General features: G+C 50.6%; 2 protein-coding genes across 9 annotated transcripts in view; one reads left to right on the top strand and one right to left on the bottom strand.

The window, feature by feature from the left end:
- The window catches only part of SCNN1B (sodium channel epithelial 1 subunit beta), a 69,730-nt gene that overhangs the window by 37,532 nt on the left and 5,112 nt on the right, over positions 1-27,086 (top strand). For 6 of the 8 annotated variants that reach the window (XM_090277760.1, XM_090277761.1, XM_090277757.1 and 3 more), the window contains 12 exons: positions 2,123-2,441; positions 3,780-4,056; positions 5,963-6,153; positions 12,422-12,525; positions 14,332-14,495; positions 14,736-14,843; positions 16,728-16,845; positions 17,934-18,009; positions 18,103-18,160; positions 18,703-18,764; positions 19,989-20,064; positions 20,299-21,221. In XM_090277760.1, the coding sequence (XP_090133886.1) occupies positions 2,128-2,441; positions 3,780-4,056; positions 5,963-6,153; positions 12,422-12,525; positions 14,332-14,495; positions 14,736-14,843; positions 16,728-16,845; positions 17,934-18,009; positions 18,103-18,160; positions 18,703-18,764; positions 19,989-20,064; positions 20,299-20,679 (1,929 nt within the window). In that variant the 5' untranslated portion in view covers positions 2,123-2,127 and the 3' untranslated portion in view covers positions 20,680-21,221. Of the gene's footprint in view, positions 1-2,122; positions 2,442-3,779; positions 4,057-5,962; positions 6,154-12,421; positions 12,526-14,331; positions 14,496-14,735; positions 14,844-16,727; positions 16,846-17,933; positions 18,010-18,102; positions 18,161-18,702; positions 18,765-19,988; positions 20,065-20,298; positions 21,222-27,086 lie in introns of those variants that run through there. The other 2 variants (XM_090277763.1, XM_090277762.1) reach the window with 1 other exon arrangement.
- COG7 (component of oligomeric golgi complex 7) overlaps positions 25,318-27,086 on the bottom strand; it is a 74,056-nt gene continuing 72,287 nt past the window's right edge. The window contains exon 17 of the mRNA XM_090277753.1: positions 25,318-25,727. Coding sequence (XP_090133879.1) covers positions 25,561-25,727 — 167 coding nt within the window. The 3' untranslated portion in view covers positions 25,318-25,560. The remainder of the gene's footprint in view (positions 25,728-27,086) is intronic.

Here is a 27,086-nt window from a genome sequence, read left to right as displayed (position 1 = left end):
TGAACACTAAAATGACAACAAACTCACAACTATCAACACCTGAATCTAAAAAATAAAAACAAAATCCAACTAACCAAACCAGAGTAGGAACAGAATCATAGGTATGGGGATCATTTGGAGGGTTGTCAGCTGGGAGGGGGGAGGGGGAGAAATGGGGAGGTGGTATGAGAATTAAGAAGCATAATCGACTGGTACAAAATAGACAGGGGAAAGTTAAGAATAATACAGGAAAGAGGAAGCCAAAGAACTTATATGCGCAACCCATGGACATGAACTAAGGGGGGTGGGATTGCTGGAGGGAAGGGGTGTACCGGGCAGAGGGGAGCAAAGGGGAAAACAATTGGAACTACTCTAACAACATAATCAATAAAATAGACTTTTTTTAAAATTTGCAAATGACAGACACCCAATTTGGATCAGGGAAAGTAAGAAAGGAAATGTATTGGTTCCCATATCTGATGAGTTCAGGAATAAATGGCTTCAGGAATGACTGGATCCAGTTGTCTAAAAGATGTCAGAAATCTCTCTCTCCATCTTGTGGCTTCTCTGGGTTGGCTTTATTCTCAGGCAGTCTCTCCACTTAGCTAAAAGGGAGTCTCTTCTGCAGTTATTCCAGCATAAAGTAACAGAATTGAGTCCCAGTTGTCCAAAATGGGGTGGAGGTCAACCTGGCAACTCATACCAACTGCAACTGGGGGAGGGGCAGTTCACCTGAGGAAACATCAGAGCAAGGGGGAAGAGGATGCTGGGAAGCAGGCACACCACTGTCTACCACAGTACCCCCAGAAAGTCAGAGGCTCTTGGAGAGAGCATGGGTCATTTCAGCCAGGGCACTGGGACAGCTTTATGTGGCCAACTGGGGCTCTAGGGATGGAGTAGGGGTGCTCCTGCCACAGGTTCCTGCTCTGTACCTGGGGAGAAGAGGAACAGGCATTCTTGAGAGGCCATCATGTGCCCAGCTCTCAGTATCTTGGTTCATCTTCATAAGAACCCTGTCTCCTCATGCAGATGGGAAACAGTCAAAAAGGTTAGACATTCCTCAATGAGCCACACCTAGCACTCTGCTCCTGGACTGCTGAACATATTCCCGTGTGTGTCCACAGAGCAGATGGAAGGCTGTTTTCAGAAAGCACTTTGGACAGCATCACCCTCCCAATGTTCAGTTCTCTTGGGATTGAAACCCAAATCCTTAACATGGCCCACATGGCCCTGTTCCCTTTCTAGTCTCCCTCCCACTCAGAGCTTTTGCTCTGAGTGTCCCCCACGCCACTCTTCTTCGCCCCGTTAACCCTGCTGCTAACTCCGAGCTTCTCTAGGGACTTTTAGGCTGGGATGTGGGAAGAGGTTGTAATAACAGCAGCTGATGCTTAGGAGCCAGGCATTAATCCACACTGTCTTCATAACAACCCTGTGAGGTAGAGGCTATTATTATCCCCATTTTACAGATGAGGAAACTGAGGCACTGGGCAAGCAATTTTCTCAGTCACAGCCAAAGAGTGGCAGAGCTGAAATCAAAGCCAGGCATTACAGCCCCAGAGTCCTCATTCTTAACTGCCACCAGCACTGTCTCTGGGAACTTACAGCACAGGGTCCCTATCCTGATCACATTTTGTAATGATGCATTTTTGATGGATTATCTGGTTAATATCTGTCCCACTCACTAACAGTTTGTAATGATGGCAGCTAACATATCGAGCACTCAGTTTGTGCTAAACACTATTGAGCACTTTTTATGCATTACCTAATTTCATCCTCTCAGCAGTCCTATAAATTAGGTACCATTATCCCCATTTTACCGATAGAGAACCTGAGGAGTGGAGAGTTTAAGTAACTTGTCCACTAGGCTGAAAATTCCCAGAGGGCAGAAACCATGTTCATTTTGCTAATTATTGAGTTCAGAGGGATTAATTCAGCAGCTAGCATACAGTAGGCACTCAATAAATGCTTTTTGGTTGGATGGATGGGTGATGATAGGTGACAAAAAGGAGGGAGGGAGAGAAGGATGACTGCCATGTGCAGCCTGGTCTGCCTGTCTCTTATGGATGCTCTGGCCACAAATGGGACATCCTTGGATGAGAGATTGGTGTCATATCTGACATGGCATTCCCGTGTCTCTCTGCAGGTGCCATGATGCAGGTGAAGAAATATCTGCTGAAGTGCCTGCATCGGCTGCAGAAGGGCCCTGGCTACACATACAAGGAGCTGCTGGTGTGGTACTGTGACAACACCAACACCCATGGCCCCAAGCGCATCATCTGTGAGGGGCCCAAGAAGAAGGCCATGTGGTTCATAATCACCCTGCTCTTCGCCTCCATCGTCTTCTGGCAGTGGGGCGTCTTCATCAGGGCCTACCTGAGCTGGGAGGTCAGCGTCTCCCTTTCCATCGGCTTCAAGACCATGAACTTCCCCGCTGTCACCATCTGCAATGCCAGCCCCTTCCAGTAGGTGGTCCCTGGAGTGCAAGGCGGGCTTCAGCCCACTGCCTTTTCTTTTTCCCCCCTTCCTTCCAGCTTTCCATTTCTCCCTTCCCTAATAATAGTAATAGGTCTCTTGCCTTTTTGGGTGGGTCCTTGCAGCTACATAATAGAATTCTTAACAGTCAAGGTGAAACACCACTTTGTTTCGAGTGCTTTATAAACATCACCTCATTGAATCCTCCCAATAGCCCTCTAGGGTAAATATTTTAATCCTGATTTTGTAGGTAAGAAAACAGAGCCTCAGAGGGGTTTACTTGCCCAGGGCCACACAGACACTGAGTGGAAGGTCAGAATTTGAGCCCAGAGCCCATGCAATGACCCACCAAGCTCAACAGCAGCTGTGGACCTGTCGCTACAGTAGCGGCCCTCACCACCACAGCCCACCAGCTTCCCAATCCTCTTCTTTCCATGTGCACACAACTGGCCAGTTTAATGGCCAGGGAACAGTCAGTGTCAGTGTCTGAGGCTGCTGTACACCTTTGTATACCAGAACTTGGAGTTTAATGCTGTCTTCTGCAGGAAGTCCTCTAGCCAGAATTGATATACACTGGTGACCACACTCTGGGGTAGGGTCTTGAATCAATTGGGTATTGAGTGACTAGGGTATGGGGCTTAGGGCACCAGTTCCAATACGGGAGCCTCCAGGAGCTGAGAGCGGATAGTGGAGCCCAGCCCCACAGTCCCATCCACCTTCTTCCTCCTGAAACTGGCTCTCATTCCCAAAATCACTGCTGGAAAATTAGGACCTCAGAGTCACAGACCTGCCCCTCTTCCTTATGTTTCCTATCCCTCTTGGGAGGACGATGGCAGAGCCCCTTCCTCTCCACCCTATGCACAAACAACATGCCCATTGAAACCCCCACTTCCAGGTTCCAGGCTCAGCTCTGTGAGCTCAGGGTGTCACAGCAACTCCCTCAGCCTCAGTTTCCTTATCTGTATGGGCAGATGATCAGAGAATTCTGGAAGAGATCGAACTAAATGAGACATAGGAGGCACATAGCACCTGGCACATGGTAAACTGTCAATAACCATCCTCCTCACTAGAATGTGAATTTATCCTCCATGCCATCACAGTGTCTGGCACATAGTAGGTGCTCATTAAATTCTTAATGAAAGAGAGAGTGAATGGGTGGGTCGGTCGATGCGTGGAGACATGGGTGGGTGGATAGCAAGGTGGGTGCTTAGGCAGGCTGTTTTTCTCACACATGTTAGCAGCTGTGCTGAAGTTGGAGGGGATCCCAGGCTACAGTTGCAGTGTCTCGGCTGCCTTTGTGCCCCTTACCAGTACTTTCCCCAACCCAGGTATTCTAAAGTCAGGCATTTGCTGAAGGACTTGGATCAACTGATGGAAGCAGTTCTAGAAAGGATCGTGGCTTCAGAGCCCATCCATGCCAACGCCTCCAGGGCCTTGAACCTCACCATCTGGAACCACACACCCCTGGTCCTTATTGATGAGCGGAATCCTCACCACCCAGTGGTCCTCGACCTCTTTGCGAGCAGTCACAATGACTCAGCAAAGAGCAGCCCAGCGCCAGGAAGGACCTGCAATGCCCAGGAGTGCAAAGTAGCCATGAGACTGGTGAGTGGGCCCCAGGCACTTATCAATCAATGGACCCTATCCAGTGAGGCTGATGGAGTCTCTTTCCTTTAATAATCTGGGTCTTGCTGGGAGAAACGCAGGCTGAAAGCCAGTGCCTATTTTGTATATTTGCCAGGCTATTTTCAAAATAGGAATAGTTGGTATATTAGTCAAGACACTTTTGGATGCAAGTAACTCAGCTCAAACTAGCTTAAGCAAAACAGGGAATTTATTGACTTGCATACTAAGAAGTAGTCCATGGGTACATTGGATTCAGGTATGGTTGGACCCAAGTGTGCAGATGCTGTCATCAGGACTATTTCACTCTGTCCTGGTTCAGCTTTTTAAGTTGAATTTATTGGTGTTACATTGGTTAATAAAGTTATAGAGGTTTCAAGTGTACAGTTCTATAATGTATTTATTATCTTTACTTTTCTCTCAGTTGACTTCACTCTCTGGAGTGAAGGACCTTCACAATTCCAGACACACACCCCACCAGCTTAGCACTGTCCCCAGCAAGTTCCTCTTTTTCAGTGACCACAGCAAAAGTCCTAGGCCTGATCATTAGGTCACATGCTCACCCCTCAGCCAATCACTGAGGGCTGAAGGATGGGCTCTTGTGGTTGGCCAGTCCTGGGGTCATGTGCTCTGGAGCTGGGGGTGATGTTGGCCTCTGTCAGACCACACGGATTGAGTGAGGGAGAAGGGGCAGTTCCCTGAAGGACTAATTAAGTCTTATTGTCAAAAGACAGGGGCATTAAACATGGGGCAGGTGAAAAAGCACAGCTATGCAGTATAGTTAGTGCTGGGGCATAACTGCACTGCCCTGGGAGGCACCTCTCGTGCCTGAAGGTAAAGCAGGCCTGTCCCTGGTGGCTGCATCAGCTCTCGGGGAAAGCCCTTGTGTGCACACACACACGTGTACCCATGCATAACGGGGCGAGGGTCTGCTGCTGTCACACCTTATTAATCTCTCTGGGCCTTGTTTCTTCGTGCTGGTGGGGTAGGGCTGCTGTTTAAATTGAGTGGGATGATAAATTAAAGCCTTGAGAACTGCATCTGGGCCAGAGTGAGTGTTAAGTGTTATTATCGTCTCCCTGAGGGGAGACAAGGAGGTCTCCAGCAACAGACCTGAGAGAGCGCTCCAGGCTGGCCCTGGGAAGGAGAGGCTTCTCTGGCCTCCTGGATTGAGAAGGAAGGCGCACTATGAGATGAGCACGGATAGAGGCAGAGAGGCCAAGACTGGAGTCCCAGAGCCAAGCTGGTTCTGTCTGTGCGATGACTTCGTGGTGGGCCAGCTGCAGCGAGGTGGAGGTCCCTGCATCCCTCAGTGGGCTCAGATTGAGAAGGCCCAGGTCCTTCCCAGCAGAGGGCGAGGCACGGTCTGGAGTCCTTTGTGGTTGTTTACATGGTCTCCAGGCAGCTTCCTCTGGAAGTTTTGGGAGGGGGCTCGAAAGGAGTCAGGGAGTCGGAGGATCGGAGTATGTCTGTGTGCATGTGTGCTCACACAAGCATGAGTGTGGTGCCACGTGTGTGAATTTAAGCATATGGCTTGTGGGTAAGGATATGTGTATGCATAGTTGTGGCCATGATATCATGTGACTGGGGATATCAGAAAGTAGATGTCTTTCTCTGTATATGGGTATATATGTGCATACATGTGTGTACATGTATTTACTCATGCTTAAGTGTACATTGTGGTCCTTGTGACTGTGCAGCTGTGTATGAGGGGCAGCCCCTGAGCACATGTGTGCCTGAGTATAAACACGGGTCCCCACTTGCCCAGCCCCAGGGTGCAACCAGGGGAGACAGCTGGCTGAGCACTCTCAGCCCTTGCACTTGGGGCAGTGACTGGGGCCCTGCCAGCAGCCCCCACACCCACAGGAACCCCTCTTGGTCTCCACAGTGCTGCCTCAATGGGACCATGTGCACCTTCCGAAACTTCACCAGTGCCACCCAGGCCGTGACAGAGTGGTACACCCTGCAAGCCACCAACATCTTCTCGCAGGTGCCAGCCCAGGAGCTGGTGAAGATGGGCTACCCAGGCGAGCAGCTGATCCTGGCCTGCCTGTTTGGGGCGGAGCCCTGCAGCTACAGGTGAGAGGTGCCCCTGGCCTCCAGTTCACATCCTGGCTTGGGAAGTTCCCAGCTGTCGGCACTGCAAGTTTCTGTGCCTTGGTGTCTTAGGTCACATTTCCTGGAGGTACCTGGTAAGAAGTATATGAACCCTTTAAAAATAAACTTTATATTTTAGAATCATTTTAGACTCACAGAAAAAGTTGCAAAGATAGTAATAGAGTTGTTCCCTTATCCTCCTGACCCAATTTCATCTGTTGTTACCATCTTGCATCACCATGTAATTTGTCACAACTAAGAAACCAACATCGGCACATTACTATTAACTAAAGGCAACACTGCATTCAGATGCCATTGGTTTTTCCTGGTGACCTTTTCTGTTCCTGATTCCATCCAGGAGATCGCACTGTGTTTAGTTAGCATGTCTCCCTAACCTCCTCTGGGCTGTGACAGTGTTTCAGACTTCCTTGTTTTGGAGGACTGTGACAGTTTCACAGCACTGGCCAGGTATTACACAGAAAGTGCTCCGTTTGGGTGTACACAGATAAGATGGTTTGGGAAAGAAGAGCACAGAAGTCAGGTGCCCTCCTCACCTCATCATACACGGTGGTGGCATGCCCCGCCTGCTGACCTTCCGCGCTCGGTGGAGGCGCATGCTGTATGCAAGGCTTCTCCACTGCAAAGTCACCACATCCTCTTCCTGTGGTCTGTATTGTGAGCTAAGTCACCAGGTTCAGCCCACACTCTAGGGGTGGGGGACAAGGGAGAGAGGGGCAAGTACTGTTCAGAACCCTTCTGTAAGGCAGGTTTGTCTGTGCCCCATTTGTGCACCTCCTGGATCATTTATTTCTACCATTGTGGACTGGTGCGTATTTGGATTGTAACCCAATAGCCATTATTTATTCTCTGATCCATCCAGCTTTGGCCGCTGGGAGTGTCCAAACCTGAAGAGAATTTTTATGAGTTTATTTGAGCCAAACTGACCACAAGTCAGGAAGCAAGATCTCAGATGCTCCATAGAGTGACAGTTTGCAGTCTCTTTTATACATTTGGAATTAAGAGGCAAACATGAGGACAATTATAGGAAGGTGATAAGAAGTAAGGTACAGGACAGTTAACAAGATTTTGTGCTCCCTTGAGGGCGGTTAGCCTCTGAGGGGTCTGAAGAGGAGGAAGACTCTGGCATCTCACAGGTGTGTTAACCTGGGTGCACAATAAAAATGGACAGAGTTGGCTTAAGGCAAAGATAAACCTTTCACTAAAGAAGTTACAGGCCTGGGGCGTGACTACCCACCATGACCTGCCCAGCTAGGAATTTATGATCAGATCACCCTGGGAGGTGACTTACCATTAGTGTACTTACTAGTTTTTTACAGACACCCTTTTTTGGCCACAGAAGCTTTTCCAGTCCCTTTGGCATGTCCCCATTCATTTGTATATTTATTTATTTATTTTTGAGTTCCCCTCACTTTCTGGCATTATACGGTGCCCTGAGCCCAGAATCAGCCACTGCTCTTAGGACCCCTGGTTCCTTTTATTGGAGAATGGCATTTAGAAACCAACACCTAGGCATAGATAATCATTATCATCATTATTATTACTGTTATTATTATACTGCTGCTACAATACAGAGATTGACTAGCTAGTTTCTTCCCTGGGAAGGCCGCCCTGACCCCTACCACATAGTACCACCGTTGTTATGCTGCTTTTTGCCAGGATTCTGTGTGTCTTGGTTTCCTCTGGAGGCTGCTAGTCTCTGTCTGCCTGCCTGGCTCCCATCCCAGGAAAGGTTTGGGAGGAAAACATCTGTTTCTGGAGCTGGAGGTGGCTAGTACTAGGAACAGCCCCTCTGAGTAAAGAGCATTATCACAAGCAAATAGTTGGCAAGTAGGTACAGGGAGACCAGGAGCGTAGCCCCAGGCAGGAGGGGATCCGGCCACACCCTGGCTAGCCTCCTGCTCTTGTACTGTAGATATCTGAGATTGTGTTGGGAACACTGTGTCCCAGCTCCTCTAAGGCGGGGTCTGTCCCTCCAGAGCAGTGTCCAGCTTTAGCTGGTTTGCCCCACTCTGTTCCTCTCCTGTGGCCACAGCCCTGAACCCATACAGGATGCAGACTCCACAGTGTCTGCCCAAAGCTATTTCTTCCCTCCAGGCCTTTGCCCATGCTGTGCTCCCTGTCTGGTGTGCCCTTTTTCCTTCCCACTCCCCAGGCTCAGCCACCTCTCACTCATCCTGAAAGTCTCAGCCAGGCCTCACCACCACCAAGAACCCTTCCCTGACCTGCTCTACACCCCACCCCATTCCTGGGGGAATCAGGTGTTAATCCTCATGCTTATCTCTGCGATGCCCTATCACATATAATTTATAATATTAACAAATATTTACTGAGTGTCTGTCTCCCGTGTCTCAGGCTCTGAGGAGAGAGCACTGAGCACTGGCAGCCAACATCTGCTGAGTACCTCAATATGCTTGACATCCAACTCTCACCTCAGTCCTCTGGCTGGGTGCTGTCATTACCTCTGTGTTGCAGGTGAGGTATGTGAGGCTTAGAAAGGTGAAGTAACTTCCCCAAGCTCACCAGCTATCAGTGACAGACCAGAATTTGAATTCAGTGAGGCTGGCTCCCGGGCCTGGGCTTTCAGCCTCTGAAGTTCTTTCTCCCTCAAGACAGATATGACAGCTGCCCTCATTGCACTTTGGTTCTGAAGTAGGAGGCAGCTATAAGCAAGCAAGTAAATAATAGAAGATGGTTTCCAATTTTGGTGCATACTATCAAAAAATAAGCAATGGAGTCCTAGACGGGTAGCTCAGTTGGTTGGAGCATTGTCTCGATATGCCAAAGTTGCAGGTTTGATTCCTGGTCAGGGCACATACAAGAAGCCACCAATGAATGCATAAATAAGTAGAACAACAAAACGATATCTCTCTCACCACCACCACCGTCTCTCCTTCTCCCTCTCTCTCTCTCCTCCTTCTCTCTCTAAAAATCAATAAATTTTTAAAAGAGAATTTACTGTGCTTAAAATTCTCTCAAAAAGCCCATTTACATGAAAAAAATAGAGGTTTTGATTTTTTTTTTAAAAAAAACAGTGGAAACATCTGCTGTGGAATGAAAGAGTTAGAGGTCAATTCTGCACTTCAGTGCTCACATGTGGACCCACCACCCAGCTCCAGCAAGCAGGACTCACACTCCACCGGTGCTGCCGCACAGCCCGCACCCCCGTTCTTCCATCTGCCAGAGCTCAGGATGCATCTGTAAAAGGGACAGACTTAAAAAAACAGAACCACAATACCATTATTTCACCTGAAAAAAATTAGCAATAATTCCTCAATATCATCAACTTGTTTAGTTGAGTTCACCCTCATAAATGTCATACTTTTTTGTTGGTTTACCTTTTTGAATCAGGATCGTTACAGTTCACACGTTGCAATTGTAACCCAAGTCTTTTAATTTAGAGGTTGCCTCATTTTCCTTATCTCACAGCTTATTTGTAGAAGAACTGGGTTATTTATCTTGTTGCGTTCCCCACAGTCTGGATTTCACAGACTGACTCTCTGTGGTGTCTTTGAACCTATTCCTCTGTCTCTAACATTTGTTGTAAGTGGCAGTCAGAGCCAGATTCTCATTGCTGTTCAGGGATGATGTTGCTGGCAAAGCCACTTGCTCCTCAGCCTGTGCTCTGCTAGCCAGAGACACACAGCAGTGGTCAGCCCAGTGCGCCTACCAAAGCCGGTCGCTGGTCAGTGTGCAAAGTGCTGGCCTCCTCACTGCATCACTCCCTCTTCTATTATTAGCTGGACCAAACCAGAGCTTTTCTTATATCTACATTGCAAGAAAAAAATAAAATGTCAGGTGAAGTCCTGGCTAGGGTGGTTAAGGGGACTAAGCGCCAGCCTGCAAACCAAAAGGTCACCAGTTCAATTCCCAGTCAGGGCACATGCCTGTGTTTCAGGCCAGGTCCCTGATTGCAGGCATGTGAGAGGCAGCCACATATTGATGTTTCTCTCCCTCTTTCTCTCTCCCTTCCCCTCTCTCCAAAAATAAATAAAATCTTAAAAAAAAAAAAAAGTCCGGTGGAGGGAGTCATAGATTAAGAGAGACTTAAAAGACATAACAGCCAATCACATGTTATATAATGTGGATCCCAATTTAAACAAATAAACTGTAAAAAGCAAAATTGACATTTATGAGACAACTGGAACTTTGAACTGAATATTTAATAATATGAAGAAATTGTTGGTTATTTTTAACATAGTAGTAGCATTATTTTTTAGTCCTTTCTTTTAGAAATCCATATGAATTATTTACAAACAAAATTATGATGTCTGAGATTTGCTTCGAAATAATATGAAAGGAAGAGTAGAGGGCAGGTAGAGATGGAGCATGACTGGCCAGGGGGTGATAGCTGCTGAAGGTAGTGGTGGGCTTTGTCTCTGAACTTTTAAATATTTGAAATGTTCCATATCAAAAAAAATTTTTAACAAAACTCTTTGAACTACATTATACTGTCTCTACTTCTGTGAGCACCTCTATGGAAACATTTCTTATTGTTGAATTATTTCCTTAGGAAATGCTCCCATGACTTGAGACAGAACCTCACAGCGGGTCATTTTCATGCCTCATTTCACTGTTCTCTTTCCTCAGCCTCTGCGTAGACACTCTCCTGATTCATAGCCCTTCTCAGGCCCTCCATCTCAGTTCACAGACCTCTGTATCTGACTTCCCAAAGTCATCCAGTCCACCTCTCTGGATTCTGCCAGAGAGAGTGGCTTAAAACAGCAGAAATATGTTTCTTCACGGAGGAAGCCAGAAGTCCAAAATCAAGGTGTCGCAGCACCGGGCCTCCCTCCTAAGGCTCCAGGGAGGGTCCTTCCTGCCTTTCCCAACTTCTGGGGGCTGCAGGCATTCCTGGGCTTATGGCTGCATCACTCCAACCTCTGCCTTATCTTCACGTGGCCTTCTCTGCATCAGTATCTTCTCCTCACCTGTCTCTTGTAGGGCAGTTGTGTTTGGCTTTAGGGCCCACCTGGGTACTCCAGGCTAATCTCTTCTCAAGGTTCTTAATTACATCTGCAAAGACTTCTTTCCCAAATAAGTTCACATTCACAGGTCCCTAGCTTTAGGACATGGACATGTCTTTTGGGGGGGGGGGGGCACAGTTTAACCTACTAAATGGCTTACAAGACCCTGTAGATGAAGCAGATGAAAATGTTACCTGATGGGGACCCGGCCTGGAGTGGGTCTGTCAGTAGTGTGTAGGTTCCTGACTTCGAACAGGAAACATTTCATGAGTCCAGATGATTTTGATAATACATTTACTAAAGTCGGAGACAGTGAAAGAAACAAAGGGCTTAGGATAGAAGAAACAAGAGTGAGCCTGGGCAGGCTTTGACTTTTTAGAAACAATATAGGAAAGAACTGAGCCAAGGCGGGGCTGCTGTCATTTCACTGGGAGGTCAGAGAAAAAGGGGGGCCTTGAAGACAAGCCCAGGGGGTTAGCCTGGCTACCACTGCCCATTGCTCCCCTGGTTGCAAGTCTCATGGTGAGCCTTAAAGTATAGGGAAGAAAAGAAGAGAGATTCAAGGCGTGGGTGTGCTGAAGCCAGAGCACACTATCGTCCTTTGTCTTGAGGCTTTTTCTCTTTCTTTGGCTGGCATGAATCCTAGCAAATGTCTCAGAAGAGGGACTTAACAGAATATTCATTAGGTTTCCAGGTATGTCTTTCAATATGCTGATTCATCAAAATGTGTGTATAGAGGGGTCAGGGTTATTTTCTGGTTAGTTTCATTTTCAAAGAATGTCACTGAAGAGGGACTGAAGTCAGTCTGCTCCAGGACAGTCTGGAATGTGTAAATCATTTGCTCCTAAGTGTTCTTGGTTAGGGAAGATAAAAACCTTGTGATTCATTAGCTGGTTGTAAATTGCTCAAATTGTTTGGCCTTGTTTAATTATTTTGTCTCAGTTTCCCTTATTCCACTTGTCAAGGAACTTCCCCAGCTGCTTCTTTTTTGTAATTCCTGGCTAAGATGCAAAGACTGAGCCCAACCCCAGAGAGACTCCCTTCTCCCAATGGACTCGGGGAATCTCTCTGGCTTGTGCTCAGGTACCGGGGGATGGACAGATGGCCTGTTGCTCATCTGTCCCTTTCTGGCCCCCTCTGAGCTGTAAGTGAAGGGCACAGAGCAGCTGCCAGCTGTCCTCCCTGTGAGCTCTGGACAGCGCCCAGTAGGGGGTGGGGCTCTGGCCGGGTCGGGCCCGCCCTTCAGTTGCTGGTGTTTCTTTCAGGAACTTCACCTCACTTTTCCACCCTGATTATGGCAACTGTTACATCTTCAACTGGGGCATGACAGAGAAAGCACTCCCTTCTGCCAACCCTGGAGTTGAATTTGGTAAGTCTTGGTTCCTCCTGGGGCCAAAACCATGAGGCTTTAACCTCCCCACCACATGAGGCTGAAAGACCAAATGGCCATCAAGCGTTGAAGGGCAGAATCTGCGGTAGATAGACCCGGCATGAGGAGGAGCAGCCATGGGAAGCCTGTCCTGTGTGCGGGAAGGCTGGCCCAGGGGTCTTCTCAGCCATTTTCTTATCCCATGCCTGTAAAATCTCTGGGGTAGTGACCATATTTTCATTTTGCTAGTGAGCAAAATGAGGATTCAGAGCATATAGCTTAGTGGTTAGGGCTCAAGCTCCTATGTCCAATGAAATCCCAGCCTCACCATTCATTCACTCAGTGCGTGATCCTGAATTCAAGACCTAAGTTCTCAGAGCCTTGGTTTCCCCATTCGAAAGTGGTCTACAGTTGCATAGCAGACAGTATATACCTGACTGAGTCACTGAGATGTAAGGCAGGTAAACCACTTACCATGGTGCCCTGCAAGCACTAACGCTCAGTATGTGCCAGATCCTGAGGAATTGTAGCAACTCACCCAAGACCTCCCAGCTAACACGGGGCAGCCTGATGCAGCCTCGTCCCTATGCAGTTCTTAGAGCGAATCACACAGACCAAGAAAGCACAAAGGAGCAGGTGGGCACAAGGAGGTGGGAGGCTGTCGATGACAGAGACTGCTGCATTGGCCTCTCTCAGGGACAAGCTGATGGACTGAGGAAGGCTGTGGCTTTCAGGCTCGGAGCACACAGGTGGTAGCAAAGCCTTCCTCCTCTCAGGTTCTGACCTTTCCAGCCAGCCACCAAGAGATGGGATGTCATTCAGTAGCCATCAGGGCTTCTGGTCAAGGGGGCAGAGGGGGCTGACCACCCTTCACCCAGCCCTGTGCCCCTGAACACACTGTGTATCAGAGAGATGCAAATCAACTCGCTTGCAGGGGCAGCAGATTAGAATCAAGGGGTCCAGCTGCCTGTATTAGAAGCTCAGCAACCCTACTTCCTCAATGGGTGTCCTCAGACAAGTCCCTTCACCTCTCTGTGCCTTGGTCTCCTCATCTGTGAAATGGGTAACAGTACCCACTTCATGTGCATCTTCTTCTGAGCACCAGTAAGATTGTGTATAAAAAAAAATCACTTAGCCCAGCACTCAGCATGTAGCAAGTGCTCAACGAACGCCAACCTTATTGTCTTAAGCACCTAACAGTCCTGTGTGGCACAAAATATCAGGTCTGGTCTCTGCCCTCTAGAAGGAAATAGCAGAGTGGGGAAGAATTATAGACAAGAAAGGAAGAATCAAAAGAGTGAGGCAGATTCTTGGAAGGAAAGTTCCAGAGCTGGAGAGGATATAACGAAGACCCTGAAGCCTAATGTAGGTAGTCGGGAAAGGCTTCTTGAGTGACACCGGGCTGAGATCTGCAGGGAGAGCAGGATTTTCTAGGTGAAGGGTGGGGGTGGGAAGAGCATTCCCAGAGGCCCAGCATCAGGAAGAAGCACAGGAGCCAAGGGGGGTGGAATGGAGAGAAAGAGGACTTGTGTGAGGTGAGGTAGGGCCACAGTGATGCATGCCCCTGGATCTACCTGCCGTGTGGCCTGGGAAGGCAAGAGGAGTCCAGGGCAGAAATGACGGTAGCTTGGACTAGGATGGGGCCTTAGAGAAGGCAAGGAGTCTAATTTTCACAAAGTAGACCCAACTTCCTGGGCAGACCCTGGAGGTACCCTTGGATAGAGGAGGTATGGACAAGTGGGTGGTGGGTCTCCCTTAAGCTTTGGGGAGTGCGTTCAGGCAGCCCTTGGTCCCCTTTCCCCACAGGCCTGAAGTTGATCCTGGACATAGGCCAGGAAGACTATGTGCCCTTCCTCACGTCCACGGCCGGGGCCCGGCTGCTGCTTCATGAGCAGAGGTCATACCCCTTCATCAAAGATGAGGGCATCTATGCCATGTCAGGGACGGAGACATCCATTGGGGTGCTGGTGGTATGGTTGCAGCCCCGGGGAAGCCTGAGGGGGCTGAGGGTGGAAGCTGACCTTCCTATCACCTCCTTCCTGTGGACTGCGAGGAGAGGAGCAGGCCTCTTTAAAGCACCCCCTGGTGCCTGCTGGGGCCTACTGCTCTCCATCCCCTTTCAGAACTCCTAGACCCCCATGCTCAATGGGAGGCAGGGTCACAGGAGCTTCCTAGGGTAGGGGTCCCACAAGTACCCTTTCTGGATGTAGGACAAATTGGAGCGGAAGGGCAAGCCCTACAGCCAGTGCACTGTGAACGGCTCCGACGTCCCTGTCCTCAACCTCTACAGTGACTACAACACTACCTACTCCATCCAGGTAGGAAGACAGTGCAGGCCGGTGCCCCTGGTGCCCCATCCCGTCACCTGGCCCAACGCTTAGGACTCTGAAAGAACTGGTCCTGGCAAGGCTGTTTACCTGAAAAGTCAGTTTACCTAAGAAGTCCCTCTTTGCATCTGGCCTCAAACCTCTTTGCTGCAGCTGGGGGCTTCTCTCTGGTCTTGATCTCCAGAGTCAGTCCAGGAGGCATGTCCCCAGAACCAGTCTCAGTGAAAGGGATGTAAGAACGGAGCCGCTCAGAAAACCATCAAGACACAGCAAGCAGAAAAAAGAAGTTTATTGAGGGAATTAGCAAGCAGGGAGGGAGCGGTGCTGTGAGTGGCTCCAACTCCAAACTCCTAAGGAGGAAGGGTGTTGCTTTACAGGGGGAAGAAAACAGGTACTATTGAATTCAGTTTGTTTATCTCACAGCTGTGAGTCTGAGGACTGATCAAGGCCAAACACAGTTCGGTCTGACACACCCTGCTGTCACGGGAAACTCCCAGCCCAAAACATCGCTATCTCCCAAGCAGCTTCAAGGGGGTGAGGGGGTATGGGAACTGAGGCTGCAGGGGACAGACTGAATCTTTGCAAAGGTGACAAAAGTAACCACTGGCTGACACTTCTTCTCCCAGCCCAATCTGCCCCGGCAGATATAGAAACGGAGGCATAACAAGGGCACAGCCCAGCACCCTCCTCCGTGTCTGAGTGTTGCAAGCATGGGGTGAGCCTCCCTTTTGCCTTAGTCACAGGAAACTGACCCTCCCCCATGCCCACCCTGCCCAGCTGACTCCGTCCACCCCACATTGCCCGACTGGTTTGGTTATCTCTGGAGGGACAGTGTGGGGAAGTGGGGAGAATGCGGGAGGACAGAGGCATTGGGCCCCAGCCCTCCAGAGCCCTTTCCAGAAAAATCCCTTGCTCCTTTCAGCGCAATAGCCAGTCTGGCCAGAGACCTTGACAAAGACCCAGGCCCTCATCACATGCTCTGTCTGCCCTGCCCCACCCCAGCTTCAGTTATGGGGCTGGAGAGAACACCTGCTTCCCAGTTGAGACAAGAAGTCTGGAAGAATCCAGTGCCCTTGCCCAAAGTCTGAGCTCCTCATCTACCCCATGCCCTGCCTCCCTAGCTCTGCCCCTCCCAGCTGTGTGTGTCCTCTGCCTGCCATCCCATTTCCTGCTCCAGACCAAACACCTACAGAGGCCAAGCCCAGCCCTCCCACCCTCCACCAGCAGGGTGACTGTCACCCTGTTCACCCATGAGTAAACTGAGACCCAGAGGTTAATGACTGGCTGCGGCACACACAGTAGGTCTCTGAGTGGACTGAAACCAGGCCGGAAAGACTTGAAAACCCAGTATGAATAGAGATTCATCTCCTCCATCCCCAGGGTGCTGAGCCTGCTCTTCTCCCACATCTCCCTCCCAGAGGACACACAGCTCTTGTCCTCTTTTTGTCAGCACAAGGCATTCAGAGAGCAGCCTCTCCTTGCAATCCCTGAGTGGGTCCCTCTAGGAAGAAAGCACTTGGAGCCAGCTTGCCCATCTCCCTCAGAGCTGCTCTTCTGGGCCTTTCTGTGTAAAGGGCTCAGAACAAGAGTGATCTATTCAAGTGTTAGCTTTAGAATTTGGAACAAGCCACCCCTTCCCAAGTCATCTGTGGGGCCCCAGCTCTGAACAGTGGGAGCTGGCCTGAATCTCTCTGCAAGGGACAAGGAGAGGGAAGAACAGTAGGTGCAGTTTGGCCACCTCAGCACCACTTTTCAACACCTCCTCTGTCTCCCCAGCTCCCTGGGCCTGGGCATTAAGTTCCCTGGGCCCCTTGCCATGGGGCTAGGGCTGGGCATCACTGGTCATGTGTGTGGTCTTCCTGCCCTGTATCCCAGGCCTGTATTCGCTCATGCTTCCAAGAGCACATGATCCATAACTGCAGCTGTGGTCACTACCTGTACCCACTGCCCCGTGGAGAGAAGTACTGCAACAACCAGGAGTTCCCCGACTGGGGTGAGTGGGACCAGCCATCAGCACCATAGCCAGCCAACCACAGTCTACTAATGCTCTGACAGGAGAGGCACGGTTCCATGCCCTGAACAGGGCCCAGGGTGTGCCCACGCTTGCTCAGCCACATGCACAGTCCACAGCCCCACCCTGCCCAGGACCCCTTAGAACCTGGCTCCCCTCCGCACCTCGGCTCCATGACTTGTATGCTTGAACTGTGTTGGAGTGATTCTGCCTGTGTGCCACATAAACACCTTCACCTGTGTGAATCTAGGTGTGCAAATCTGGCAAGGACACACATGTGTGTGCACTCATGTTTTCCCACACACACATGCATGAAAGGGCATTTGTGTGTTTGTGACTCGATGCGCAGCCGCTCTCAGGACTGCAGTGCCCATCTGAGCTTGTGTTCATGCCCTGGCCTGTGCTTCCAGGGTTTGCATTTGTGCCCGCTGGTTTGTGTGTGCATGTGAGTGTGCATGCATGCACCAGGCCACGTGTATCAGCCTAAACGCTTTGTCCGTGTCTGTGTGGGCTCACCTGGTCTCTCTGTGGGGTGCTAGGGCCAGGGCAGAGGGAGGTGGCCTCCAACATCTTGAAACCTGAAGCCACAGGAAGAGGAAGAGCCACTGCAGGGCTTACACTGAGTTGCAGTCCTAATGGCCCAGAGTCCAAACATGGAAGAATGTTGTAGGCAGCAGAGAGAGTTCCACCACCTCTTAAAAGCAATAAAATGTGGGAACCAGAGGGGAAAACTGTATGCCTTCCAATCACCCATCCCTTCAACAGAACCTTGTCACCCTGGCCCCACTAGGAATGAGGATGACAAGCAGAGGGAGGCTGCCTTGATCCCGCTAAGTCTGGATGTTTGGGGAGAAGATCCCCAGACCAGGCTGGGGCAAAAGGGCTAGAGATGGGGGCAGAGGGATGTATGTTCTCCATGAAAGGGGAGTTTGGATTGAGATATGCCACCTACCCCCAGCCCCACCCCCCAGTCACAGACCTTAGGTGGCCCAGGGCCAGGAGGGCAGAGGGCAGAGGGCAGCCAGAGGCCCAGAGGCTCAAAGTCTCTGCCCCACCCCCCCTCCGCTCAGTCTATTGCTACTCAGAGCTTCGCAGGAGCTTGGGCCAGAGGGAGACCTGCATCAAGATGTGCAAGGAGTCCTGCAAGTGAGTGCGGCACGGGCGCGACAGGGTCCGCGGAGCAGGGCGGTGTGGGCGCTGCAGGGCAGGACAGCCACGGGGCTGCCTTCTCTCTTCCAGTGACACCCAGTACAAGATGACCATCTCCATGGCTGACTGGCCTTCTGAGGCCTCTGAGGTGAGGTGGTAGCGTGGCCAAGCTTTAGGCTGGGGCCTGGTCGGGCCTAGGTCTTCAGGAGGCTTGGGACTTTGGAGAGAGTACTTCTTCCACCCCTTTGCCCCCACCCCCTTCCTTCCAGCCCTAGGCACTGCGTTGGGGACACAGCAGGGAACCACACAGACATAGTCCTTTGTCCTTACAGTGTTTACATTCTAGTCAGAGAGACAGCCTACAAAGACAAGATCATTTCAAATTATGCTAAGGATTGTGCAGGAAGTAAACCAAATGATGAGGAGGGCCCAGGCAGTGCAAGGGCTGGAGGTGGGGAAGAGCTAGCAGAGAATGGCTGAGCCCTGTGGGAAGAGACTGGAGACCTGAGTGCCTTCTCCCCATAACAGCAGCCATATTGTACACTATTACCTTCCTTCTCCTTTCCATCCCAACACATGGTCCCCAGGGGGCGTCAGGAAGATACGAGGCTGTGGTCTGTCCCCCAGAGAGCATGGTGGGGAGAGAATATGGCAAGTGCCATTTTTTTCAGCTGCCTTCTTGGGTTACAGGACTGGATTTTTCATGTCCTGTCTCAGGAGCGGGACCAAAGCACCAATATCACCTTGAGCAGGTAGGCCTAGAGTCTGGGCAGGGCTGGGAAAAGTTAAAAAGGGCAGGAAATCAGAGCCCCAGGAGAGGAGTTTGGACATAAGGCCACTCCTCAGACACTTTCTCACACTGGTCAGATCCAAGAGGAGCCCGGAACAGGAAGCACTGGGAGTGAAAGAGGACAGCCAGGGGGACTCAGTGCCTACCCCTCCCTAAAGGAGAGCCTGGTCTTCATACACCCATCCATCCAGTCATCATCCATCTTTCCAATCTTCTACCCATCCACTTATCTGTCCATCCACCCATCCTCTCATCGATACATCCATCATCCATCCTTCCAATCTTCCAACCAACCATCCATCCATCCATCCATCCTTTCAGTCTTCCACCCATCCACCTATTCACCAATCCACCCATCCATACATCCACACATCCATCATCTATCTTTCCAATCTTCCACGCATTTATCCCTCCATTATCCATCTTCCATTATTCCATTCATCCACCCACTCATCCTCCATCCATTCATTCAACACAAATGTACACTGAGCACAAACAAAGACACAAGGTTCACACTGTCAGGAAACCTGAGTAAAAGACAGAGATGTAATCAGAGTTTACAGTGATGAGAGTCTGTACCACCCCTGTGGAAGCATAGCAGGAAGGAGCCACCATCTGCCTAAGACATAAGGGAGGTCTGTATAGGGAGGTGGCACTTGAGCTAATTCTCCAAGGAATAAGAATTGTTCAAAAAAATAAGAAGAGGCAAAAGTGTCCAGGCAGAAGCCCGGACATGAGAGCTTAGCCTTTTTGAGAACCATCAGGTATATAAGGGAAACCCACCTGGCCACCCTTCTCTTTGCCCCAAGTTTTCCTGGCAGAAGGGCAAGCTAAGGGCTCTATGCAGTCTACTGCTTATGGGCTGAGCCTTCCTGGGGGTGGGAGACTGGAGCTCTCAGGGGCTGTTTCTGGCCAGAGTATCCCTTAGGGAGCTGGTTCAGAAAAGGGCCCACAGGACAGGTGTTAGACAGAGATGTCCTTTGTGGCCCAAAGCAACAGTGGCCAGGAAGGGCAGCACTGTGGGCTCTTATTTGGACTTTACCATTCATGATAGTGGGCCTGTGAGAAGCTCAAGCAGAGGAGGGTTGGGGCAGCCCCTTGGCTGCCTTTTCTGTGTTTGTGTGTCTGTCTGTCCATCTGTCTGTCTTGTTGGGAAAAGGGCACTAGTCCTTGCTGCTTCCTGCAGGAAGGGAATTGTGAAGCTCAACATCTTCTTCCAAGAATTCAACTATCGCACCATTGAGGAGTCAGCAGCTAATAATGTGAGTTTGGAGACTCCTTGACACCTCTGCCTTGCACCCTAAGGGGCAGGAGGGTCCCCAGCCCCATAGATTAGGAAGGTCTCTAAAACAAATAGTTTCCCCTGCCTGTGATGGTCACCCTGCCCCCTTCCCAGTAACATACACCTCACAGGACCCCAGGAGGCTGGGCTTCAGGCAGGAACTTGTGGACTGACCTCCACCTCTGCCAGCGCCTCAGCTCCCTGCTCTCCTCAGATTGTCTGGCTGCTCTCAAACCTGGGCGGGCAGTTTGGCTTCTGGATGGGCGGCTCGGTGCTGTGCCTCATTGAGTTTGCGGAGATCATCATTGACTTCGTGTGGATCACCGTCATTAAGCTGGTGGCCTTCTCCAAGAGCCTGCGGCAGAGGCGGGCCCGTGCTCGCTACGCCGGCCCACCACCCACTGTGGCCGAGCTGGTCGAGGCTCACACCAACTTTGCCTTCCAGTCTGACACAGCCAACCACAGCCCTAACCCTGGGGCCTACCCCAGTGAGCAGACCCTGCCCATCCCAGGCACTCCACCCCCCAACTATGACTCCCTGAATCTGCAGCCACTGGACATCATTGAGTCTGACAGTGAGGATGATGCCATCTAGATCCTGCTCCTGCTGACCCTGGGCAGCCCAAGAGCTCAGACCAGAGAAGCGAGACCGGTGCTCATGGCCTCACTTCATTGTTCCCTCTTCAAAGGGCTGGGATGGTAGGTGTCGTAGTCCGGAGTCCATGTCTCTCTACAGAGAAGACAGCAGCTCTTAGCCAGTCCTAGGCTGAGGGCTCCATAGGGTCACGGTGCTGGTATGAATATGGGGATTATGTCCTCATTTGATTTATGCCTACCCTCAACCCAATCTGAGCTTTGGCTTGGGACATCCCAAACCAGTCCCCAGAGACCCAAGAACACCCTCCCTTGGGGGCAGGCCACTTTCCTCCAGTGCCAGTCACCATCTGCTCAGAAATCGGGCACACCATGCTCATCAGTCCCTAGAACCTGTGGCCTTTTCCTTCCTGGCCTTGGCTGGCCTCTGGATGGGATTGGTAAGAACAGTGGCTATGCCAAGCAGGAAGAGCATCAGGCGGGGGCAGGGGGCCGCTAGGCGGCACATGTTTTATTCTAGAAAATAAAAGTAGAAAACACAGAGTCAAGCTTTGTTCTTCGTGTGATAGGGCAGCCAAAGTGCCCTGATACATCTTTGGGGTGGAAGGACTTCCAGGTTGCCTTGAGATCAAATCCTGGCCAAGGAAAGGCCCCAAGCAGTGACTTTTAAAGTCCCTTTCCAGTTGTCCCCAAAGCAGTGAGTGGCCTTATGACTTTTTTAATGCCACCCATTACTTGTTTGGGTTATGAGGACAGAGAGTGAGACAGGCAGAGAGGAAAGGAAGACTCCTCTGGCTGGCTGCTGCTCCAGCAGCTCCTAAGACCTCTTGGTCTGTCTCTGCTTTCCCAGGCAGGCTGTCTTCACTTCGCAGAGAGAAGGCCAACCCCAAACTCAGCTCCCCTCTTCCCCAGCTGTCACCCCAAGTTCCCAGACAGACTCTCATTGGTCACCGATTGGCTCATATGCCTGTCTCTGAGTCAATCAGAGTGGCAAGCTGGATAGGCTGCTTGCTTTGGTCAGACCCTGCCCACGCCTGCAGCCAGCTGGCCCCCAGTGGAATCACACGGTTCCAGGTGGTGAGGATGTGGCTCCTAAGGGTGCCAGATAAAATGCAGGCAACCAAATTAAATGTGAATTTCAGATAAACAACAAATTCATTTTTTAGTAGAAATATACCCATGTAATATTTGGCATACTAATAACTCTCTAGTTCTTCTGAAACTCAAATGTAACTGAGCATCCTGTATTTCTGATTGCTAATTATGGCAACCTTTGTGGCTCCCACAGAGGTCAGGGAGCTGTTATCAAAGGGGAATGAGTCCACCAGGAGCAGACAGCTGGCTGCTGCAGGGCCCTTCTGTCACCTGCTGATCCTGACGGTGAAGGAGCTCTGGCTTTAGAGTCTGGTGGTCTATGACACCTTGGTCCTTGGCCTGGAAAGTAAAAAAGCTGGCCTCCAATTAAGTGTCCAAGGTGGCACCTGTGGAGAAAGGAGGTGCCCCAGACTTTGCGTCACTCTGGCCAAAGGCAGCAACTCCCAAGGAGTGAGTGGGGTAGGGCCCGGGGAAAGCCAGGCTTCCCAGCTCTGGGCTTGGCAAGTCTGCAGGCTGGAGTCAGAGCTCTTGGTAGTCACCACGTTTCCCACTATGACTGCTGCTTTTAGCAGGGATTGTTGTCACCACGCTCACTATTATCACTGTGATTAAACAATGGCTATATTGTATAAAGCTCTTACCACGCGTCAGGCACCAGGCCAAGTCCTTTAGACATCTTATTTCATTTAATTCTCATGCCCACTGAGAAATATTACCATCCTGTTTTACAGGTAAATAAATTGAGAATGAGAGAGGTAAAGTTAGATAACCAAAATCACTATTATTTTCGTAAGTGATGAAGGTGAGACTCCAGCCTCACCTTTGTGCTGCCAGAAGTCACAGGAATATCAGTTGCTGATAGGACCTCAGGCTTTCATACTCATTGTCTCATCTGGTGCTATGGGGCAGGCAGAGCAACGATTATCTAGCTCCTTTGCCAGCTCATTGGTCACAAGTTAATTTGAACTGAGTTAAGTTAAAAAGGGAACACATGGGTTCTTGTAATTAAAGTTCAGGGACTTCAGACATAGCTGTATCCAGGGGCTCACCTAGCTCTGGTGGTTTCTTCAGCTACTGGCTTTATATTCTTCTGTGTGGACATACCTCTCAAATAGGTTCCCTCCATGTGCCACTCCCCTCCCCCATCCCCCACCCCGTTCCAGGCTCCATTCCCTCAGCTCAGCCAACCACAGTGGGAAGAAAGTTCCTCCTTCACAACATTCCAGCAACAGCCCTGAGAAAGAGGCTCATTTAGATCAGCCTGGGCCACAGGCTCATCCTGAACTGATCACTGGGTCTGGAGGTGGGAGATACTGCCTCTCAGCATGGGGTAAACCCATGGTGCGCCATCCCTTTCAAACACCCAATAAAGGATCTGTTCAGAGACATCTTAAAAGCAGGAGTGGGAAGGGCACTTCCTTCCCCCAGAGCTGCCTGTAGATGTGAGACCAGGCCCAGGCAATGGTGGGCATGCACTGCCCCTCCTTCTCTTGACAAAGCACTGAGGGCCATGTCTGAAGGCAGGCTCTGGGTCAGACAGACGGGGAGAGACGCACTGTCTCATTCCCACCCTGGGACCCGTCAGAGCCTTTCAGGGCTCAAAAATTTGGTTGGCAGAGCCCAAACTGACCAAGAAATGGCAATTCCCACCTCCACCACTAAGGGAAGGTAGTCTGCACATACTACATGCCATTGCCCACACCATATCTCAATGGCTTTTCTAATAACCCTGTGACTTAGGGACCACTGGGCCCCTGCTCTTCAGATTAGGAAATGAGGCTCAGTGAAGTGTCCTTCCCAAGGTCACGTGGCTGGGAGGTGGCAAAGCTGGGAGTCAAGAGTCCTGCAACTCCCATGGACACTGGTACAGAGATCACCGCAGGTTTCCACTTTAGGGCAGCATGTGGCACCTCCAGGTTTCTGGCTCTCCCTTCTCCAAGGCAGGAGCCAGGCTTCAGCCCTGCCAGGCACTGTCTGGGATCCACCACAGGAGGAACCAAAACACTTCTTGGTGTGGGTTCACAACAGATGCTGTTCTGGGGCTAGCGAAACTGGTCCCAAGGCTGTAAGGACATAATGTGCAAGAAAGCTTGGGCAACCCAGTGAGAGGCTCTCCTGGCCCGCTGGTGGGGCTGGCCTGAGAGGTCCCGGGCTGGGCAGTGCCACTCTAGAGGCACAAGTGATATGTCCCAGCCAGGTTAGGTGTCCGGCTGTGTGCCTCCCACCCAGTGGTCAGGAGCACAGGTGTCAGTCACCAGGCTCACTCTGACTCCAACCCTGCCATGTGGTAGCTGAGTGACTCCAGGCAAGCTCCCACAGCTTCTCCAAACCTCAGCGCCTTTGTGTGTAGAAGGGGTACCATATTTCCTGCCTCCAAAGCTGTTGGAAGGCATAGATGAGAGAAGGAAAGGTACACAGTCCTGGGAACACAGCATGTATCCAGTTCCAACAAAGGACCCTGCAAGACACTACTGCCCTCCCCTTTCCCAGTCTGTTTAGGGATTTAATAGCCCAGGCCAGGCAATAAATCCTGAGTGATCTAAGCCAAGGTTTCTCTACTGTAGGTGATTTTTCCCCTTGGGTAATGTCTGCAACATTTTGGCTGTCACAACTAGGGGACTACCTCCAGCATCTAGTGGGTGGAGGCCAAGGATGCTGTAAACATCGACAGTGTGCAGGACGAGCCCCATGACACAGAGCTGTACAGCCCAAGCATCGTAGTGCTGAGGCTGGAAGCCCTGGGGGAACCTGTCTGTCCCCACCTTTCCAACCTCCCTTGCAGTTGGGGAGATGCCTAGTGAGCAAGAAAATGGCCAATGAGGCCTGGGAGAAAGTCAGAGGGCTTCTGGGAAGGCCTCAGCCTCCACAGTGTGTCCTGGTTGTGGCCGGAGCTGTCCTGCAAGGATGAGGCACCAGACACACCGGGAAAGGCACCGATCACAGGGAGGCTAGTACTGGTTGTCTAGACACTGAGTAAGTGCCTGAGGCTACCACCATTTGACATCTTGTTACTGAGAAAAATAAACTATTTGTTCGAGTCACTCAAACTATGTTATTGTTAGTTGTAGCCAAGTACACTTAACAGATATAGAAACTATGTACTGACTAAAAAAATGGACAGAATCCATACCGTCTGTGAGCTTTAACAAAGGCAACGGATGAGCAAAGCCCTCACACTCACGGTGGCCCACAGGACCCTCTGTGAGTAGCCCCCTTCCTCTCTGACTTCACCTCACTTCCTGCTCCCGCCTGGTGACTGTGGCTGTGCCCAGGCTAGGTCTGCGCCGTTTCCTCCACCTGAGTGCTCCTGCTGCTGCTCTTCGCTGAGCCTCTTGTCCTTTAGGTCTTGGGGTTGTCCACACATCTTACTCCAGACCGCCTTCCACCCGAATGCCCTCGTGTTCCTGACATCTCAAGATATCTTCTCTGCGGTTCACCTGCTGATTCTCCCTCCTCCCCTTTCTCATTGACAGTGTCCCACATGCACAGAGTATGGTGCATGGCAAGAACCCAAACATTCATTAAGGAAAGAGGAAAGAAAAAGATGTTCTTGCATCTCACTGTATTTATTAATACCATTTTTCAAGACTGCATCATTTTAAAAAATCATCTGAAAATTCCTCTCTAATAAATAATACACCTCTAATTTACAACTTAAAAAAAAATCACAAATGCAAGTATTTAAAACGAGTTCTGCCCAATCCCAGGCAGTTTTAGAGCAAAGCCATTCTGGAGAGCCGCTGTGACCCCAGAGCCCGAGCCTGGCCCACCGCAGCCAGATGTGGGGTCAGTAGTCCACACTCCGCATGGCGGCCACCGTGGTGGCGAGGCGCCGGGGCATGCCTTTGCTGACCTGTCTGTAGTCCTCAGGCTTGGTCTTCAGGAGCGTCCCGACGTTCTGGAGGGTGCGGGAGGGCTGCAGGCCCAGGGCGTCCATCACATTTATCAGGTAGTCTGTGGGGTGGGGGACAGACAGACTCAGTACCAGGCAGAACAGGCCCCACATGACCGCCACTATGTAAGAAACAGGGACGCTACTCCAGGCTTCAAATGCTGGGTGCTTGCTCTGCCCTCAGCAGGAGGCCTTCTCTCTGAGGGTTTTTAAAAGAGGGTCAGACCTGACAGAGCTAGGCCCGAGTCCAGGAATCTAACTTAGTAAAAGACATCCAGAAGCTCCACAGTGGAGACTCCTGAGTTCCTGGCCCTGTTCCCGAGTGGACTGCACTAACCCCTTGGGTGCTCAAGACACATGAGCTCATCATAGCAGTTATCAAAGGCTTCCCAGCAGAACCTCCACCATGGAGACAAGAATAGTGCTGGGAGCGGTAGCCTAATACAGCACAGGTTCCCACACTTCCCAGATGACCCACTGGGGTACTAGTTAACAACAGATTCCTGAGCCCACCCCAGGCCACATCAATGAGATTCTCTAAGAGAGGGTCTGATAATTCTAATTACCAGGCAGCTTGGGCAACACTGGCAGAGTAAAGAAAACCAGGATCTGAGGTCAGGGAAACCTCAGTGAAGTCCTTCAGCCTCTCCGTGTCCTTACTCCCATCCGCTGGTGCAGTTAATATCTACCAGGCTGTGTGTTAAGACAAAAGCCATGAAGGCACTTGATGTGCTATAGGTGATAGAGCTGCAAAGTGTGGCCCACCATGACATTTTTTGTTTGCGTAGCAGAATGGTTTCTGTTTACATTGAATCTGAACGTCTTTAAGGGACCGTGCATTGCCACAGACCTCACCCATCACTATTGTGCCATAGCTTGAGCTTCACACCTCAGCTGTCTCTTCCCAGCCCCTAAGCACAAGCACACTCCCCATGGTGTAAGTGCACAGAAACAGCCTACATTCCATTTCCTAACACTGTGGCTAGAACATAGCAAATGCTCCGTCAACACTTAACGAGGAATGGATGGATCAGGAGGAAGTTTAATAGGGAGGGAGAAATAGTGTGAACTGAAACCTAGGGGCAACTCCACATCTCACTTGGTTCACTAGTTCTGTCCAGTTTTCTGTTCAGTGCTCCTGCTGTACTGCCAGGGAACACCAAGGAGTGCTGGAATCTCATCTCTCTTCTCCAAATACGTGCCCAGTGAAATGACACAAAGCAGCTATCCCTCTGTAGCTTCTGAGAGCTCACAACCAAGTACACACCACCCAGGGGAGCAGGGTGGCTGGATTCTAGGCCTGCCTCCACCACTGACTGCTCTGGGGCCCAGAGGAAAGGTTCTCATTTCTGTTTCTTCTTCAGCAAAACAAGAGGCTTGGCTTGGCCCTGTGATCATCCAGGCCAGAGCTCTATTGGGTC

The sequence above is a fragment of the Furipterus horrens genome, unplaced genomic scaffold (assembly GCF_987537825.1).
Source record: "Furipterus horrens unplaced genomic scaffold, mFurHor1.1.pri manual_scaffold_5, whole genome shotgun sequence".
Classification (NCBI taxonomy): Eukaryota; Metazoa; Chordata; class Mammalia; order Chiroptera; family Furipteridae; genus Furipterus; species Furipterus horrens.
The sequence above is the reverse complement of the archived record's forward strand: the minus strand, read 5'-3'. Positions and strand labels throughout refer to the sequence as shown.